This window comes from Stylophora pistillata, chromosome 2 (assembly GCF_964205215.1).
Source record: "Stylophora pistillata chromosome 2, jaStyPist1.2, whole genome shotgun sequence".
In the NCBI taxonomy this organism is placed as follows: Eukaryota; Metazoa; Cnidaria; class Anthozoa; order Scleractinia; family Pocilloporidae; genus Stylophora; species Stylophora pistillata.
The window spans coordinates 47,772,565-47,790,122 of NC_142520.1; the positions used below are offsets into that span (position 1 = coordinate 47,772,565).

A 17,558-nucleotide genomic window follows, 5' to 3' on the forward strand; every position below is an offset into this window, starting at 1 on the left:
TAGCCTCGTTAGAACCCAATCCTTCGCTCACAGTCGATTTTTGTTCAACCATTCAACATGGCGGCTCTTCGGCTATGTGCAGTTTCACGACGAATAATTTCTTCCCCTGTTTTACAACTCAGGGCAATGTCTGCTGGAGAAAAAGGAGGTGGCGTAGGAAAGGTAGCTACTCGATTGGCCTTTCTGTCTTTTTTTTTCAGTTCACTCTTAGCAATTATCGGTAATTTTAGGATAAAATGCCCAAACCAATTTCACACACCAAAGAACTCGTCGCAAATATAGCACTTCTCGAAGTAATATCACTCTAGCTTATGAAATAAGAAGAAAAGTTCTACAATTTTCATATTTTCGCATCAATGATCTTGATTTCTAAACGATTGTCATGTAAAATACGGCATGTAGGAGCAATTCCAAGTTGCACTGTACAATTTTTCACAAATTTAATCTTGATTAATTAAGCTTACTTTCACGCTGACGTGAGATTTCAAGCCGAAATGAGTTAACGAAACTGCACACAACGTATTGACTTTTGTACATCCAAGTCTGGGTTTGGTGACTAATTTGTGAGATCGAGAGCGTTAAAAACCGTATTGGTACGTGTAGCTAGAGTGTGGAAGGGGCTGTTCTGTTGCAGGAAACGGGGCTTTTTTTTACTTTGTTACCGTTTCCAATTTATTTACGTTTGCTCTAGATCTGTCTCTTGGGTCTGACTACAAAATATCTGTACCTATTCCATAGAGGGTTTTTGGTTTGATCCTTGTTTCCTCACCTCTGCTAATTCCATTTGAGCTGTACAATTTTTTCGAAATCTCTAGCCCGTTAAGCTCACTTCTCCTCTTTTTCCGAGATATTTTCAGTATTTCGTTTCCTGAAATTTCACCCCCTGAAACTTTCACTGTGTGACTCACCCCTGAAAATTACACTGTCGCCCCCTGAAACTTTCAGAGAGGCCACCCCCTGAAGTTTCCAGTATATCACCTGACATGTTCAGTGTGTCATTTAAGTTAGTAAATAAGTGCTGTTTGTCTATGTCTATTCTTTAGGGTGGTGGAGCTGGAGGAGACATTAGGTAAGGTTATCCATTGATGGTCATCAGTTGCTCAGATATTTGTTTTTTTACCATGCAGGGGTGGGAGGAATTCGTATGGCAAAAAAAAAAAAATTTGTTTTGACGCCTTGCTCCTAATGGCATGGAAAAAAATTTTTGGACTGTGTGTGGAAGCTGGACCAGTTACGAGCACACAGTTTGCTAATCAGATGCGAGGACTTGAGATTCCACTCACAGAGATACTACTTCAGACAAAAATAACATTGCATATACACTAGCTAACAGGTTGCTCCAACAGATGTCTCTGACAAATCTCTCCATGAGTATTGCTACATCAGCAGGTCACTACAACTGATAGATCATAAATGTCCAAAGTGAAGATGAATTTATGTAACTTGTTCAGCAAAAAATTCTGATGCAGAGACAAAGGTATTCAAGTGGATTCTCAAAATCAGTTGAAGCAGCATTGGAGCTAGGCGTCCTTGTAAAGTATGCTACTTATGTGCAAGGTGTCCCAACCTAAAAACTAAGATGCGGTAATCATACCATCCCTAGTGAAAAATTTGATTTATTTGATGAAACATCAATTATAAATTTTCAGGAGTGCTGGCGGTTCATTTGGAAAGATGGAGCATGTCCATGAGGAACAATACTTCAGAAAGCTGGTAGGTCTGCAAAAATTGTTTTCTCTATGGAGCCATTTGATTTTTCATTTGTAGTGGCAGTGTTAATGTAGCAGCACAGGCTGTTGCTGGAAACTGATAACTCAACTTTTCCACTTTCAAAAGTAATATCAGTAGCGGCCAAACTAGCAGAGTGATAGTAGACAAATTTTTTAGTAATAGGGTGTAATCTTCAGTTGATAAAACATCAAATTCCCTGAACTTATAAAAAAAGGACATTTATATAGGTTAGAAAGGAGAGTTATCAGCAAGATCTCCACAGCAAAACCCTGTTCCTTTCTTTTTTCACCATCCAGGGTATTGACAAAAATGTCTTTCACACTCGCTCTTATTGACCTGCACTGGTTTCCTGTATCATTCAGAATTCAATTTAAGTTGCTTCTTTTTGTTTTCAAGTCATCAAATAATCTCAGTCCACCTCTGACTATGCTCTTTTTTTGTCTACACAATCTCTTCTGTTTGTTCAATGGGTCAACTGCTCTACATTTAGGAATCGTGCCTTCACTCATGCTGCTCCTGGCTTCTGGAACTTGTGGCTGTGTGTAATATATTGCATTACAGAGTTTCAGTGACTGTAGGGAACTTGATTTTACTCAATCATGTCATTTTACTCTCCTGAGTAAAAGTAAAATAAATATAAGGGTTAACAACCTGAGTTGGAAAATTGTTCCTGTTTTGTTCAAAGGAACAAGAAAAACTGAAGGAAGTGAAGAAACATCTGGAGGAACAAGTGGAGCACCATGAAAAGGAGATTGAGCACCACGAAGAAGCCATTCGTCGTCATCGCGAAGCAGTTGAAAAACATAAGAAGGGAATTGAGAAGTACGATTCCGACTCTGACTGAGAAACAATGTCTTCTTCATAGTTTTGATTTGTTTTTTTCTATTCAATCATGCCATGACACATAATCTGGAAATGGCATCTTGCCAGCAGATAGTGGTTTTCTCCAATATTGCTAACGTTGTGAATCTTGTACCCTTGCTTGGTGAGTGTTTGAAATAAAAGAACAATTCTGCATTTCTTTTGTTTTTCAATCTTGGCAGTGTCTACTTCAATGGTTATCTCCTTCGTTCAGTTAAAGAATAAATGCACAGATCAAAGAAATGTAATTATTTAAAAACTGGGGAGCAGGGATGGCGCAGTGGTGAGAGCACTCGCCTCCCACCACTATGGCCCGGGTTCGATTCTCGGACCTGGCGTCTCATGTGGGTTGAGTTTGTTGTTGGTTCTCGTCCTTGCTCCGAGGGTTTTTCCCCGGGTCCTCCGGTTTTCCTCCCTCCGCAAAAACCAACATTCCAAATTCCAATTCGATCTGGAACAGTGGACAAGAATAGCCACCCAGTGGATGTCCATTGTTAAATCATTATTTATTTATTTATTTATTTATTTATTATTTAAATGTTCTAAATATTTCCAGTGATAAATTTACATTTACTAGTGTTTGATAAAATCCTCTGTTAAGTGATTAAAGATAATTGTCTCAGGTACCGTAGATCACTTGCAGAGTAAAGTAAAGCAAAACCGAGGCAATCTTTCAATACTTACACACCCAATCATCAGTATGTTTATTCTCCATAGTGTTCTCTATACCTTTTCTATGACACTGACAATTTAGCTAATAATCAAGAGCTTTTCAAGTTTTTGATAATTTCTTTAATTCTCATGAGGCCAATGTTTGATTGACCTTAGTGAGAATTTAGATGGTAGATGACAATCAACATGACATCTCCAGTTTGTTTCTCAGCGTCTTCACTTTGTTGAACTTTCATAAAGGGGATTTTCCATTGACATCTTGAAAGAAAAAAAGATACACCAAAGAAAGATGATTTAGACTGACAAGTGAGGGCTAAAAACTACTCCTTTACCCTCCCCTCCCTCCCCCCAACATTTCATCAATTATCCCTATCGACTCACTAGCAACCATTTAAACTCCAGGGTGGAGAGTAGCACTATAAGAGTAAAGTGTTTTGCCCAAGAACACAACATAATGACACAGCCAGGTCTCAGGTCTGGACCTTTTGACCCAGATTCAAGTGCACTGGTGATTTCCTGTAACTCTCATGAGTGACCAACACAGAATTTCTCCTTACTGTAGCAATACAATATCAAGTAGATAAGTGTCGAGAATAAAGAAAAATATTAATAAGGGGATTATTAGTTGATCCAATACTAAATTCTCCAAAGAGGCATTATAATAGTTGTATGGTCAACAGTTAGGAGAATTGCTAATGAGATCTCGGGAGTGAAAGAGTAATGTCCACCATATCCCCCACACTTCATTGTCATGAACATGGAACTAACAAAAATCCCACTTGCCCATAAACATTTGAACTTTGTGCGTGCTGACCATCCAATGTTGCCATTGGATGCAATGGTAACTGAGTTAATGAGAATTTGTTAGTGATTGACTTTAATAAGCATACTGCTGGAGGTGGTGTGGCTATAATTGGCTGGAATGCTGGAGTTATAATTTGGAAGCCCTTGATTCAAAGTCTCCTCCGTTTGCTACTCAATGGAATTGATTTGGCCCAAAACTGTTACTTCTAACAAATTTTCCTTTTTATGTTAAAAGCTATGGTATTATAATTAACAATTAAAGTTCATTAATTTGAAAACTGAAAAGCACTTGTCATCATGATTCAAGCAAAGAAATCATCCTCACATGTAGATTGCAATATTAACAATTGCAGAAGAGAGACCTGAAAGAAACTGTGCCTGTGCCCCCCAGTACTAAGATTTTCAGTTTTTTCAGAATTTGGTTATTATTATTATTATCATAGATACTGAATATCTGATGTGGTTTTCAGTTTTTCCTATTTGGTTTCCATTTTCTATTCTAGACTCCGCTTGTTACCACTGTACGGTTTTGCATGCTGGTTTTGGTTTAGCGGGTGTGAGATTTTTGATGATTTTTTTTCTATGGTTGTGTGGTTTCTAATGGACCCCAATGCCCCTTTCTTAAAAGGTTCCACTCTCCAACAAAGGAATTTAAAAACATCTAATCATGAAATACTTTCTAACCTCACAAGAGTCTTTCTGACTGGCAAGTTGCTTCTTCCTCAACTCCCCATTGTCTTTATAATCTACAGTCTGGCTAGCGCTGTTACTGATGCCGGTAAGCTCCAAATCATCCCCCATCATCGTAGCAAATGAGGGGCTCTGTCTTCAAAACAAACAGGTAAAGAGCAACAATGTCAAAACTTTTTACCAAATTTTTCAAAATTATAATTATTGAGGATAACCACATTACTACAAAAGTGCTCTACAGAGGGGTCCTTCCAACAAAACAAAAGTTTGAGGAAGTTCACAGAGACCAAGGGATCCAGACAACATTAAGACTTTGCTGTAATATAATACTATTATATTAGGAAGACATCATCCAGGGCTGATAAATTTCCTTTCTGTCCATCACAAGTACCTGTTACCATGCCTGGCAAATAATAATGGTACCTATAGAAAGATGTTTTATGTCTTTGTCACAAGCAAGGGACATAGAAAAAATTCTTCGTCCCCATGAGGAATCGAACCTCGGACCTTCAGATCCACGCTCCAATGCTCTAACACTGAACCACAGAGACTCTATGGCAAGCAAGGCCCATAACGAAGTTCCTATTTGATGTGCATCCTGCCTACTGCTAGGTACCTTTTTGTGCGTCTGCAGATTTGGAAGATGGCAACAACAAGAAACAGGAAGAGAAGGCTAAGCCCTACTGCCAGTGGGATGATCAAACTGTTCTCTTGTTTCTCTGTTTAAGTGAATATTAAAGATCAATTATAGTTTGTTTTAACTTTACCCTTCGACTCCCATGAGTAACCAGGAAACATTTTCCCCTTACAATATCAATACAAAATAAAGCAGAGGCAAGTGACAAGAATACAGAAAAATATCTACCAGGAAATTACTTGTTGATCCAATACCAATTCTCCAAAATTAACATAACGAGACAGGGCTCGACACTAACAGTAGCAAACTAGCCACAGACTAGTAGAAATTCTGTTTTAGCAAGTAGTTTTCCATTTGCACTAGCCAGTTTGGCTATTAAACAAACTGAAATTGTCGTAACATCTAAGTTGTCACTAACTACTTGGCTAGTAAGTTGAAAAATTAGTGTCAAGCCCTGCAAGAACTGAATGGAAGATGGTAAGAAAAATTACTTAATGAATGAGATCTTGTGAGCAAAAGGGTTAACTTTAGTTAAATGTTAAAAGTGTCAAAGAACTGACACACTTATAGGCCACTTAATTATCATATTGCTCTTTATATAACCCATGTTGTAACTGGTTCAGGTGTACAATACAACTGTGTTAATATCACCATTTGTTCATATTTTCTGGGAAACTGATGTTTTAATCAAGTCACTTCTGTTCAACATTTTAAAAATCTAAAACATTTCAATCTGAAACAAAGGAAGAATGTTAATCAAACAACAGAATATTTATCAGAACAGGAAGATCAACTATTGTGAGTGATAGAGGCACAGGAACCTGTTTTCTTTCCAGCAATAGCCTTGGTGCCTGATTGTTCAAGAACCTCGGTAACAGCCACATTGAAACTCTTGTCTGAACAAAAGAAAAAATTAAATCGATTTACTGGTATTGGTGTTTCACTTAGCCACACAGAACACTGTAAGACACAAAACTTGGACAACAGCAAAGTTAGCTGAATTAAAAAACAGCTAGGAGCAATGTTTGGTAGAGTTTGGATGCCTGAAATTTTCTAGGGACTACCAAGTTTGGCAGTCATGCAGTCCCTAGAAACAAAAATGCCAATATACCAAGAAAGACCTGGAAAGACCTGGAAACCCAATTAATCACTCAGGGAAACATTCATACATTGAATTAAATATAGAATAGACAAAAGGGGAAGGAAAAGAGACATGGGTGTGTGAATAAAGTCTTCTCTAAATAGCTGGAGTGTCATGTTGTTCAATTAAGGCCAAATAGAAAATGAAAATTAATAGACCTTTACCTAAAATCAAGACTTCCTTAAGATGTTCAGCAGCCATCTGTGCTTTATTACCTATGACAAAAAAAAGGGGGGATCAATAGCTGAGAGAAAAAACCCAAGAAGATGAAATGAAATGTATGAAATCAAAGTGATCCTTGCAGTAATGAATTAACCGTACTTACAAATGTAGTAGTGGGCATACATTACACTTACCACCTTCACGATCAGTTAACACAACTTGAACAAAGTTGGCCTCTGTTTTAGAAGTGGCCACACTTACATCTTCATATTCCTAATGAATCAAATCAAATCATATATTGTTTGTCATGGAAAGGATACATAAAAAGGAAACATCAGAGGTTATTAATACCTAAAGTATGAAGGACCCTCTCTCAGTGAAATATTAAATAAATAATAATACCAGTACATCATAAAAATTTCAGAATTTATCAAGAAATATTGGCTAAAATTTTTACAAAATTTTATATGTAAGTTTACTTTAATTTCACAACAAGGCTCTGGATGAAATAGCAAGACTTCTTCTACTTTTAAGTCCACTACATTTGCAATACATTTGGAAAAAGCCTCTGATTTGCTTTGGGGAATCAGATAACCTTGGGAATTGCAAAAGCTGATTTAATTTTTGAATCTTTGATATAAACACAACAAACTACAATATCATAAGATAATGTCTCACAGGTTATGACTAAACGAAGGGTTACACATCACTCAATTATATAACGCTCAGAACATCAGCTTTTGTAATCGTTACGGTGGCCAATTTACCATTTCAGCTTTGTTGATATATCCAAATTATTTCGTTACTCCCACCGACGCAGCCCCAAACAGTTTCTTTCGAAACTATCAGCCTTTACTCAATTATATACTTTAGGAAAATCTTTCACTTGACTCAGGAATGCAATATTGGTCTTCAAGTGAAATTTAATGTGAGTCATGAAATGAATTTCCCGTGAATCACATAACTGTGGAGCCCTGATATTGGGGAAGTGAGGGAGGAGGGGGCAGTCAAGTCTTGAGGGCCACGAGGGCCTTACATAACTGAATAAAAATAAGAAAAAAAGAAAGCAGCACTACTTATAGTTGTTATGTGTACATAGATTGCAAAACAATATCACATAGCCTTGTTTTCAACTCGCAATTCCATGCTAGATACCTCACTTTGTTAACAAATCAGATTTTATTCAATGATGCCATTCTGTACAATATACATGTACAATCAAAGTTAATATGTTAATGAGCTTGAGAGTTGAAACAGGCTTTTGAAAAGAAGCCTGCCATGGTAACAATTGAGCTGACTTCCAGTTAGGTGTGTCTGCATATAAAACTCTGCTGCAATCCCCAGAAGTGATTAATATGTAACTTCTCCCATTTCATACCCATAAATTATACAGTAAACAGGTAATGAGAATATTCAAACTTATCAGGTAGAAGTACCTTGATCTAGCTAACACCAAATTCTCACAACTAATTTACAAGAAAATTTCTAGTAGTAGAAGGGAGAATTAACCATCAGATCTTGGGTGTTAAAGGGTCAATTAAAATGCGAGAGAATATAAGATCACCAATTAAAATATAAAAGTTAAAATTAGTACAAGTATATCAACAAACCTACAACTTACATTCTGAGAGAAATTCTGAAGCAGACTTGTGAAATCATTCATTTTAAAGTCTTGCCCCAGACCAAGTTTGAGTAAAGTTCCTAGTATTTGAAAAGAAACAATTTAGAGTGAGTTGTTCCATTGTTGTAAAATGTGCCTTAATTTTCATTAATTTCCATTAATGGTGGTTAAATGTGCCTTAATTTCCTTAATGGTGGTTAAATGTGCCTTAATTTTCATTAATTTCCATTAATGGTGGTTATATTCTCCAATGCCTTCATTCTGGGGATAATTTTGCTACTATAGTTGAATCAAAAAGAAAAAGGTAACTAACCACAGACCTCACAGCAGCTCCCTTCTGGTCGAAAAGCACTTGCACAAGTGGGCTCTTCACATTTTACATGGCTGCAGATGGTTTTAGCAAACTGTTCATCAAAATAATTACAACAATTTAATAGGCTCAGGTTGATAATTTAGAAGAAATAAAATATTATTATAATTAGAAAGCTAAACTTTCTAGAAGCTGCCCCACCCTACGTCAGCTGTCCCTCTCATCTCAGTGTTGGTAAAAGTGGTCAATATTTACTCCAAAACTTTGCAACTAAGCAAATATCCACCTCTTTTCACCTCCACTTCAGTGAAATTAATTGTTAGGGACCTAACATTATTTACAGGGGAGGGAGGGGGAGGCTGGTGGAAATGAGAAATAAACTTCTCAAAAACTTTAAGTCCCCCCTTTATTAGGGACACAGTTTCTATTGGTCCCCCCCCCCATAATTCTTTAAATTAACTTTTTGCACTCAAAAAATGATCTAAGATACTATACCCAAACATTTTATGTAAACCAAAATTAAATGTTATTAAGACATAGTTATACATAATTTCTCTATTCAAACTAAGTTCATTGCAGAATTTTGTATGGTCCCCCTTTTTATGTGCACACAAATTTTTGGTCCCCCCCCTCATTTCCACCAGCCCCCCCCCTCCCTGTGAATAATGTCAGGTCCCTTATATGTTGCAATGGTTTGTTTATTTAGAAGGAGTGTCAAAAGTATTGTTATAGGTAAAATCATTTTGACCTAAAATGAGAACTACAAGTACAGTATCGTAAATTTTTCAGACTTTTAATGAGCGGGCATGTTGGATCGTCACAGCACCTTCCAATATCCACATGCACAGCCTGTCCTATCATCACAATGATTGGCTGTGATATCAGTTGGACCAGTAAAATTGAACTGCATGCTTCCGGATGCACTGCTATAGAAATCCTTGAAACTTGTAGAACTTTGTGCCTGCATGGGTAACAAAATATAAATCACTCAGAATGCAAGCAACGCAGTTATGACAATGGCAGAAGATAATGAAAAGGGGAGTGGTCAGGAAAAATCATAGAACAAACAACCATCGCTATTTGCATCAGAAGCTGTTTTAGTTCAATATTCTCTTCAATCCTTTGGCCCCTACGTCAGAGTGGTTAACATCTAGTTTCTCTTTACAATATATCACCCAGCTGAATCAAAACTTTAAAGTCATGAGAATGGAGGAACTGATCACCAACTAAAGAAGCTCTTGACTGTTAAACAAATTCTCCTTATCAGCACCTTAGGAAATGTATAGAGAATGGTATAGAGAATATGCAAATTGATATTCTGGTGTAAAAGGCTCAAAATACATGGACAGGCAAGGGCCTATAAGTTCAAAGAAAACAACTACAACACAATGCCTCAGCAAATGTTTTACTATGATGTCAGAAAAGTAAATTCCTGCAGGTGTGAAAAAATAATAATTACAACACAGACAAACTACCCAAAGGCCACTGCAATATGATATTAAAGAAAACAATGAAAATGAAGCTGCTTACCAAATGCTGTCAGGATAGCCAGGGTTAGTGGTTAGGGAAACTGAGAAAAGGAAGAATCTGCTTCTACGAACACTGATTACGGATAGAGGCACAAAAAGAAAACTCTGGTCGCAAGCAAGAGATGAGACAGCAAAATTATACAGCAAAATTATACAGCAAAATTATACATACAGCAAAATTTACATACAGCACATAACAAAGGAGCATAATTAACAAAATACCGAAGAGCAAAAAAGTACATAATGACAAGTGAGAAAAATGGAAACAAAGGGAAAAATTTGCCCCAACAATATATTTTGATCTCATTTGAATGTATTTTACATTAATTAAAAGAAAAAAATATTAAAGCACAACAGCTACATAAAGATAACTACAGAGTAAACACTCACTTCTCCAAATAGTTCAACAGCTGCTACCCTGACCGGCAAAACAGACTTGACGATGAAGGAACTGTCCTGTAAAGAAAACAAAGGTGTTATTCATCAGTTATTGTTTGTTGGAGCTAACAGGTAAAATAACCTTAATTTACTGCAGGTAAAAGGTAACCAACTGGTATCTCCCTATTACATGTAAGTACTCCACAGACATAAACTATCTAAGATATCATCCACTCTATTCTGTAACTTTGTAAGGTTCACCCCCTGAAATCTTAAAATTTGTGTTCTAGCTGTGGCAGGGCTTAACCCAAGAGGTTTCCACTCACCTTGTTGAAAAGCACTTGTATGTTAATGCATTGCCCCAATCTTAATAATCAAAATAACTTTGAAAGTCATTTTACATTTGAATCACCTGAGGAAAGACAACAGTGTCATGTACACAAGGTACATTGTCTGCATGAAGGATGGACACTGGAGATAACGTGAATGGCTGTTTGTTGACTTCCATCTGCTGCCAGTTGTTTGGGTTGAACCAGTTTTGGATGGAGGCCACAAAATGAATTTCACCAGGATCTTCAAAACAAAATGTAAGGCTTTCAACATTTAACAAGTTACATTTTGTCTACTTGCTATGACTACAGTGGAATGGCATCCCATCTAGGGAGGGGGGGGGAAGTTGTAATATGCCTCTTCATGCCACGGAAACTGGAATAACTTCCAGCTCGATGGCCCACTCTGGCTTGAGTGCAGACTTTACCTCAAGGATCAGACTACATGACAAAGAAGAAAACGAGTAGCTGAACTGGTGTGATGTGTAAGAAAATGTATCTCAGCTGACAATTGACAGATGGTAGCTTTTTATTTGACGACTGAAAACACACTTCAAAAACAAAAACCTAGTGGTTGAAACACAATTCGTATAAGAAAAACTATTCAGTCCTTCTCTAACAGATGTGTAGTTTGCTCTTCCCTTGATCAACCAGGGACATTGAATTTCTAAGTTTTTAGTATTTCATCTAAGAAAATGCCATTCAGTGAATGTCAAACATGCAGATACTCAGAAAAAAAGAACCCAGAGTGCTCCCAAATAGGAGTAGAAACTACAATCTTTCAATAAATGTTGCCAATGCTCTACCCTTCACTCATTTAAATGGCAGATTCATAGTAGGCTGGGCCATTTATCTAGGTCAATAATGACAAACTTCCCCTCAAAGTATTTGTTTCACAGATACTAATATTTATATTATGTCCAAGATAAACTCACCCTTACAATCAGTTGATACCTCTTCACTGAAACTCAACTCAGCTCCATCATAAAAGTGCACTTCTCCACTCATTGATAAAGTCTGCAGGGGTTAATCCTTAAATTGATCATGTAAAATATTCTCCAGGCCAGAATTTGAAATTAGAGACTGAAATCTAAAACAGGTTGCCCTAAACAGTCAACCAAATATGTATATGTATAAAAATGAGGAAGTTATAATTTTTATCATTCTAATTAGCTAAGTATTGAACTATAATTGTTAATATTTTCTCCAAATAGTGGGCATTTCTAATGGTAGTTGCATCTCCTATGTGGGATGTTTAGAGCCAGTCTCTACTATGTGGTGTAATAAATGTATTATTGAAAATGATAATTATCATGATAATAATAATACTAATCATTTTATTATTAATGATAATGGCATATGCATAAATACCTGCAGAACTACCTGGACAGTTTACCACGAGAACAAACATTAAATTGACCAACAAAATATGAATTTGTCCCAGAACCAGAATATTCTCAGTGTTTAAAATTAACATGTGTCCAAGGTCACTCACCAGGGATGTGATGATATGACTGCTCCTCAGAGAAACAGAAAGCGGCTTGTTCTGTAAATGGCCAAGTTAACTTCATTAGATTTATAGCTGTCTTCAGACAGACAACAAATAAGGCTTGAGCCTGTTAGGCACACACAGTAGTTTTAGCCCTTTAACTACCATGAGTGAGCGAGACAGAATTTCTTCGTACAATATCAAAACAATATCAAGCAGAAAAGTAACGAGAATAACCGCCACCCAGTTAGCCCAATGAATAGTGCACTGGACTGTTGTGCGGGAGGTCGAGGGCTCAAGCCCCGGCCGGACCAACACTCAGGGTCTTAAAATAATTGAGAAGAATCTGCTACCTTTCTATAATATCAAGAAATGGTTAGATATTCTAGTCTTCTCGGATAGGGACGAATAAATGGAGGTCCCGTCTCCTGTAGGGTTGGGGTAGGATGGGTGGGATGGTGGACTGGCTTGAATGGTTTGTATGTTCCCTTCTAGTCCTTCACCAATGTAAAATTAGTGCAGTGAAAATGGAATAAATTAAATAAATTAAAATAAATTAAATTTAAATTAAATTAATAATGAAAATATCACTTAACCCTTTCCAGTCCAAGGGTGACCATGTGTAATACTACCCCATCTGCCCAAGGCAAGGGAGCCAAAATCAACACAAAGTAACACAACTTCAAATTTTAATCAATATATCAGAAACTACTCATTTATTTGAAAAACAATAGAAAGAAACTTTGTTCCTAAGATAATAAACTTTTTATTGCTACCAAAAATGTTTTCTTTCATGCATGCATTCAGTAAATATTCAGACCTCAAGTTGAGTGAATAGAAATCTCAACAAAAACCATCCATGTTGTTCATGAGCTCACTTATGTCTCACATAAAATTATTACATTTCAGGACAAACTATATCTAACTAACCTATTAAATGAAGAAAATAAGTGATAAAGAATTATTAGTGTTACTTTGGACCGATTCGGTGATCAATTCTTCAAAAAATTAATACAAAAAATCAAGCTCGAGATTTCAAATTAAGCGCCAATGTTCAAGCAAGATCCTCTGCGGTATGGTTCTTAAAACAGTCTAAACAAATGCGTTTACCTCAGAGTTCACAAGCCATTCTGCACCACGTCTCCCTTTTTTGCTTTAAACAGCGCTTACAACGACCTTTGGAGAACTTTATGGGCCAATGCCCTCCTTCTAGGCGCCCAGAACTTGCGGACAATCGCCGTGCTGAAAAATTTCCGATCAGCGACTTCACGAGATCTAAACGAAAAGCCAGTTGGGTTCTTGAGCGGTGATGCGGGGACAGTTTCTCCAAAATGTATGCATTCACAATCGCAACATCCACAAAGAACCACATAAGACAACGCCACCACTTTTTCGATTTCCTTCCAGCCATGTAATAGCCCCGCATTTGATCGTTCAGGTCTACACCGCCCATGTTTTTGTTGTAGGTCTTCACGACTGGGGCGCTGGGAACTTGAATCACCGTTCCATCGCGTTGCCTTCTACCGACAGTGTCGTTCCCCACGGGATCGGATTGGGAGCTCAAAAAATAAACTGCCTTCTTATCCTTCCATACAGTTACGACAATGTTCTCTTTGCGAAGGAACAATGACTCTCCTTGGCGAAGTCGCTTGACTCTTTCAGTCGAAGGGGCAATTTGTCGCGGGATGCCTTGTCGATTTCCACGAACGGTTCCGCAGATATAAATTTTATCTTTAAACAAATCTTCCGCGAGAGCGAGGGAATTGAAAAAATTATCGACAAAAACATGGTGATTTTTGCCTACCAAGGGTCGAGTAAGATTGCGGACAACACGGTGTCCGAGTCCTTGTTCAGGATTACCATCACGTTGTTTACCCGTGTAAACCTCCAGATCGCAAACGAAGCCGTTCGACGAATCTGCGCATTCCCACACTTTAATTCCCCTCTTCACCGGTTTTAACGGCATATATTGTTTTAGGGAAAGTCTTCCTTTAAAAGGAATCATTGCCTCGTCGATCGAAACATTTTTCGACGGCCTGTACTCGCTTTTAACGGCCTCTACAATAGAATCGAGAAGAGGTCGCACTTTAAATAACTTGTCGTGATTTGCGTGCCCTCGTGGCAATTCTTTTCTCTTATCATTTAGGTGAAGATATTGGGATATCTTCGCAAAACGATTCCTCGGAAAAATCTTTTGCACTTCTGGGACTCCGAGAAGCTGATTTTTTGACCAGTAGGAATAAACTTCGGGCAGTTGTTTAATCCCAAACAGGATGTTTAATGCGAAGAATGCCTTCACTTCTTCGGCGTCGGTTTCACGCCAAGCAGGGTCTGGATTTGCTTCCATTGCTTGCCGCGCATAACGATTTGTTTCTTCTGCAATTCTGTCAAAATTGCTGTCCTTAAACATTAAGTTAAACATTTTAAGGGTCGAATAACCTCGAACGTCCCTAACCAGGCCGGTATTTGCGACGAACGGATTCACAACAACTGGACCTGGGTCCTCGTTCCACTCTTCTTCGTATTCATCGCCACTTTCCTGATCGCTAATATCGAGATCTGACAAATCCTCTGTGTCAACTGACGAAACAGAAATGTCAGATTCTGACTCACGATTATCTCGCTCGAATCCCGGTTCAATAGTGAAGCCAATGAACTCTTCTTCCTCGCTATCTGAATCGAAGAGCGCCGCCATTTTAAAACTATGCGAACAAATTTCAACTCGCAATTTCTCAATAAATTCATATGAACACCACCCCTGAAAGTTGGCTTGAACTGAGCTTCTACTCTAACCCTATTGGTTAAAACACAATAGGCCAGAAGAAACAATAAAAATCAGCATTTCTTATTGGTTAGAATTGACCTTACTGTAGAGTGCCATATGGCACGCTTGGGAATTTGAGGGGTGGTACACGCGTGTGCCATATGGCACGGTTGGACGGGAAAGGGTTAAGGGGATTATTAGTTGATCTAATACCAAATTCTCCAAAGTTGCATCATAAGAATTGTATAGCAGACAGTAAGGAGAATTTCTAAGAAGATCGTGGGAGTGAATGGGTTAAGACAAACAACAAATCAGGCATGAGCCTGCAGTATGGCAAACACAATAGTTTTCATATTAGGTTCAATGAATGTCAATCTGTGCTTTTACCCTTGACCTCTAGGAATGCACCAATTCTAATTTCTCCTTAACTATTACCTCTCTGATTCTGAATTTTCCCCTCTAGCTACAACACATTTCCTTGTAAGTTAATTACGAGAATTTTATGTGAAACAAAGATAACAATCCATACTTTATATAAGTTTGAGTATTCTCATTACCTGTTTGCTGAATTATGTATGGATATTATAGGGAGAAGTTACATGTTAATCACTTCTGAGAGTTACAGGATCAAAGTATCACTCCTGAATCAAACAGTTAAGTCCTCAGAATAAAGAAAATGATCACCAACAAGACAAGCTCTTGATTGTTAAACAAATTCTCCTTGTCAGCACCTTAGAAAATGCATGGACAACATATAGAGAATATGCATATGAGAATGATCTTTGCAGTGAGGAGCACTATTTAAGCAATAGTGAAATTAAGACCTGAAATAAATTTTTTTTCCAGTCTTAATTTCACTATTGCTTAAAAAGTGCTCCTAACTGCAAAAATCGCTCTCATATGCGTTTCTTTAACCGCAGTTCAAATATATGATTTTCATATAATTATCCTTAGAGAATATGCATATTTATCTTCTGGTGGAAAGGGTTAATTCTGCTAGTCAGTGCTTATAAGAACAAAGGAAGCATAGATGACAAGGGATTAAGATTGAATTCAATGTTCATTTTCAGTAATTAGATGGATAAGTTTGTGCATGTGACTCCAGCAACATATGTTGCTCTCTATAAAATTAAATTTACAGAGAAATGTAAGAGACTGATACCGAAGATGGGGTTGTGCGGAAATCTTGCCACACAGGTACCCTCATCTCGCGTTTTAAATATCACCACGTTCGAATTCCTTACCCCATAAAGTTGCACTCTATCCTGTGCACACGGCACTCTTCCCTTATTCCAGTTGGCTGGATTATCAAAATTTGTGTTGGGCAGCCACTGTTTGGTATATGCTAAGCAATGATTCCCTGAAAAGTTCATAATTTTTTTTTAATATAATCAACGTTTTTATTCCCAAAGTGAAGCTGGTTTTTATGCTCTGATACGATGACACTGTTCCCGCTTATGGGCTAATAAGTGTGCAAAAACTGCCGTAGCAGTTATCTAATGTATAATTCATAAGAACGCTTTCATTCAAAATAAATTTCAATGCTGAATCACATTATACCATGTCATAATCTTACCCAACAAAAGGCACGTGAATAACCAGGAAAAGACGAGCTTGTCAGGCCTGGCGACCATATTGTTCCAGAGTAGGCAAAAAGCGCCCTTGGTCCGATTGGCATAGTATGCATAACACAACAAGAGAAACTACCTGACGTTGTCACGTTCAGTCACGCTATTCTGTCAGGTCAGTTATTTTTTGCTTGCTTTCTGATTATTTGTTCATTCTGTACTGTTCCTAGGGTTTAAGGCCATTCTCATGAAAATGTGTTGTTTCCTATCGCCCTCCCTTTCGTGTTCTGTAGGGGCTAAATAAAAGAGAAAATGAAATAAGGAAAAGAAGAATATCGATCCAGGAAGCCTGAGATCGAGTCAGTGTGAGGAGGACCCGCCAATGAGAAGGCCTGGTTACATTTTTGGTTTTGTTTGCTGTTTATTCTGATTGCTCAAAAAAAGCTTTTTCCACGCATGTCATCCAAGTGGGCTGCCCTTTTTTTCCTGAAATTTCCAATACAGTTCTCTCCTAGATAGCCAGCTTTTCTTGAACACGAAAGTGCACCTGGCTAGAGGTACTTTCGCAAAGTATGCTGGTAAAAATGTTGATAAACAAATGTTCAGAACAGCTAGTATAAAACTGTTTCACATTTCTTTTTGGATAACGTCTTGTTAACAGGATACCCGTACTTGAGTAAGCTTTGTGCTCAAAGTCTCCAGTTTTCCTTTTTCCCTTCTTAATTTGTTTCCACGAGACGGCGGTTGTTTCTTCGGTTTTCCTCAGAAATTTTGCGCGGGAAATTTGGCGCACAAGCTGTTCAAATTGTCCCACACGCATGCCCGACATTTAATCTCTGTGTTCGCGAGAGACTGGTGTAAAAATGTATTTG

At 37.7% G+C, this 17,558-nt stretch overlaps 2 protein-coding genes across 9 annotated transcripts; one reads left to right on the forward strand and one right to left on the reverse strand.

Annotated features, from left to right (window-relative positions):
- The first annotated feature begins 22 nt into the window (after positions 1-22).
- Positions 23-2,748, forward strand: LOC111344256 (uncharacterized). The gene is made up of 4 exons (XM_022951465.2): positions 23-162; positions 1,044-1,069; positions 1,650-1,713; positions 2,417-2,748. The coding sequence occupies exons 1-4, from the start codon at positions 58-60 to the stop codon at positions 2,573-2,575; spliced, it is 354 nt and encodes a 117-aa protein (XP_022807200.2). The 5' UTR covers positions 23-57; the 3' UTR covers positions 2,576-2,748.
- Positions 2,749-3,079: 331 nt separating this feature from the next.
- On the reverse strand, positions 3,080-16,995 carry LOC111344255 (piggyBac transposable element-derived protein 4). 8 transcript variants are annotated; one of them, XM_022951464.2, is made up of 15 exons: positions 16,695-16,995; positions 16,363-16,478; positions 12,361-12,411; positions 11,801-11,882; positions 10,949-11,109; positions 10,549-10,614; positions 9,456-9,590; positions 8,633-8,723; positions 8,320-8,399; positions 6,893-6,971; positions 6,701-6,751; positions 6,217-6,291; positions 5,375-5,477; positions 4,753-4,894; positions 3,080-3,522 (listed from the first exon to the last, which is right to left on the reverse strand). In XM_022951464.2, the coding sequence occupies exons 1-15, from the start codon at positions 16,750-16,752 to the stop codon at positions 3,481-3,483; spliced, it is 1,332 nt and encodes a 443-aa protein (XP_022807199.2). In that variant the 5' UTR covers positions 16,753-16,995; the 3' UTR covers positions 3,080-3,480. The 8 variants fall into 8 exon arrangements, 4 of the variants coding, with proteins under 4 accessions (XP_022807199.2, XP_088604106.1, XP_088604107.1 ...); XM_088747980.1 differs by lacking the exons at positions 16,363-16,478; positions 16,695-16,995 and adding an exon at positions 13,465-13,554; XM_088747981.1 differs by lacking the exons at positions 16,363-16,478; positions 16,695-16,995 and adding an exon at positions 13,465-13,551 and having other exon boundaries at positions 11,801-11,897.
- Between the last annotated feature and the right edge of the window lie 563 nt (positions 16,996-17,558).

What these genes read in the sequence shown, in the direction of transcription:
- LOC111344256 (XM_022951465.2), top strand. Translation starts at nt 58, where the DNA reads ATGGCGGCTCTTCGGCTATGTGCAGTTTCACGACGAATAATTTCTTCC. An exon ending in AAGGAGGTGGCGTAGGAAAG is followed by an intron (nt 163 to 1,043) that starts GTAGCTACTCGA and finishes TCTATTCTTTAG; the next exon opens with GGTGGTGGAGCTGGAGGAGA. An exon ending in GGAGCTGGAGGAGACATTAG is followed by an intron (nt 1,070 to 1,649) that starts GTAAGGTTATCC and finishes ATAAATTTTCAG; the next exon opens with GAGTGCTGGCGGTTCATTTG.
- LOC111344255 (XM_088747979.1), bottom strand. Translation starts at nt 15,049, where the DNA reads ATGGCGGCGCTCTTCGATTCAGATAGCGAGGAAGAAGAGTTCATTGGC.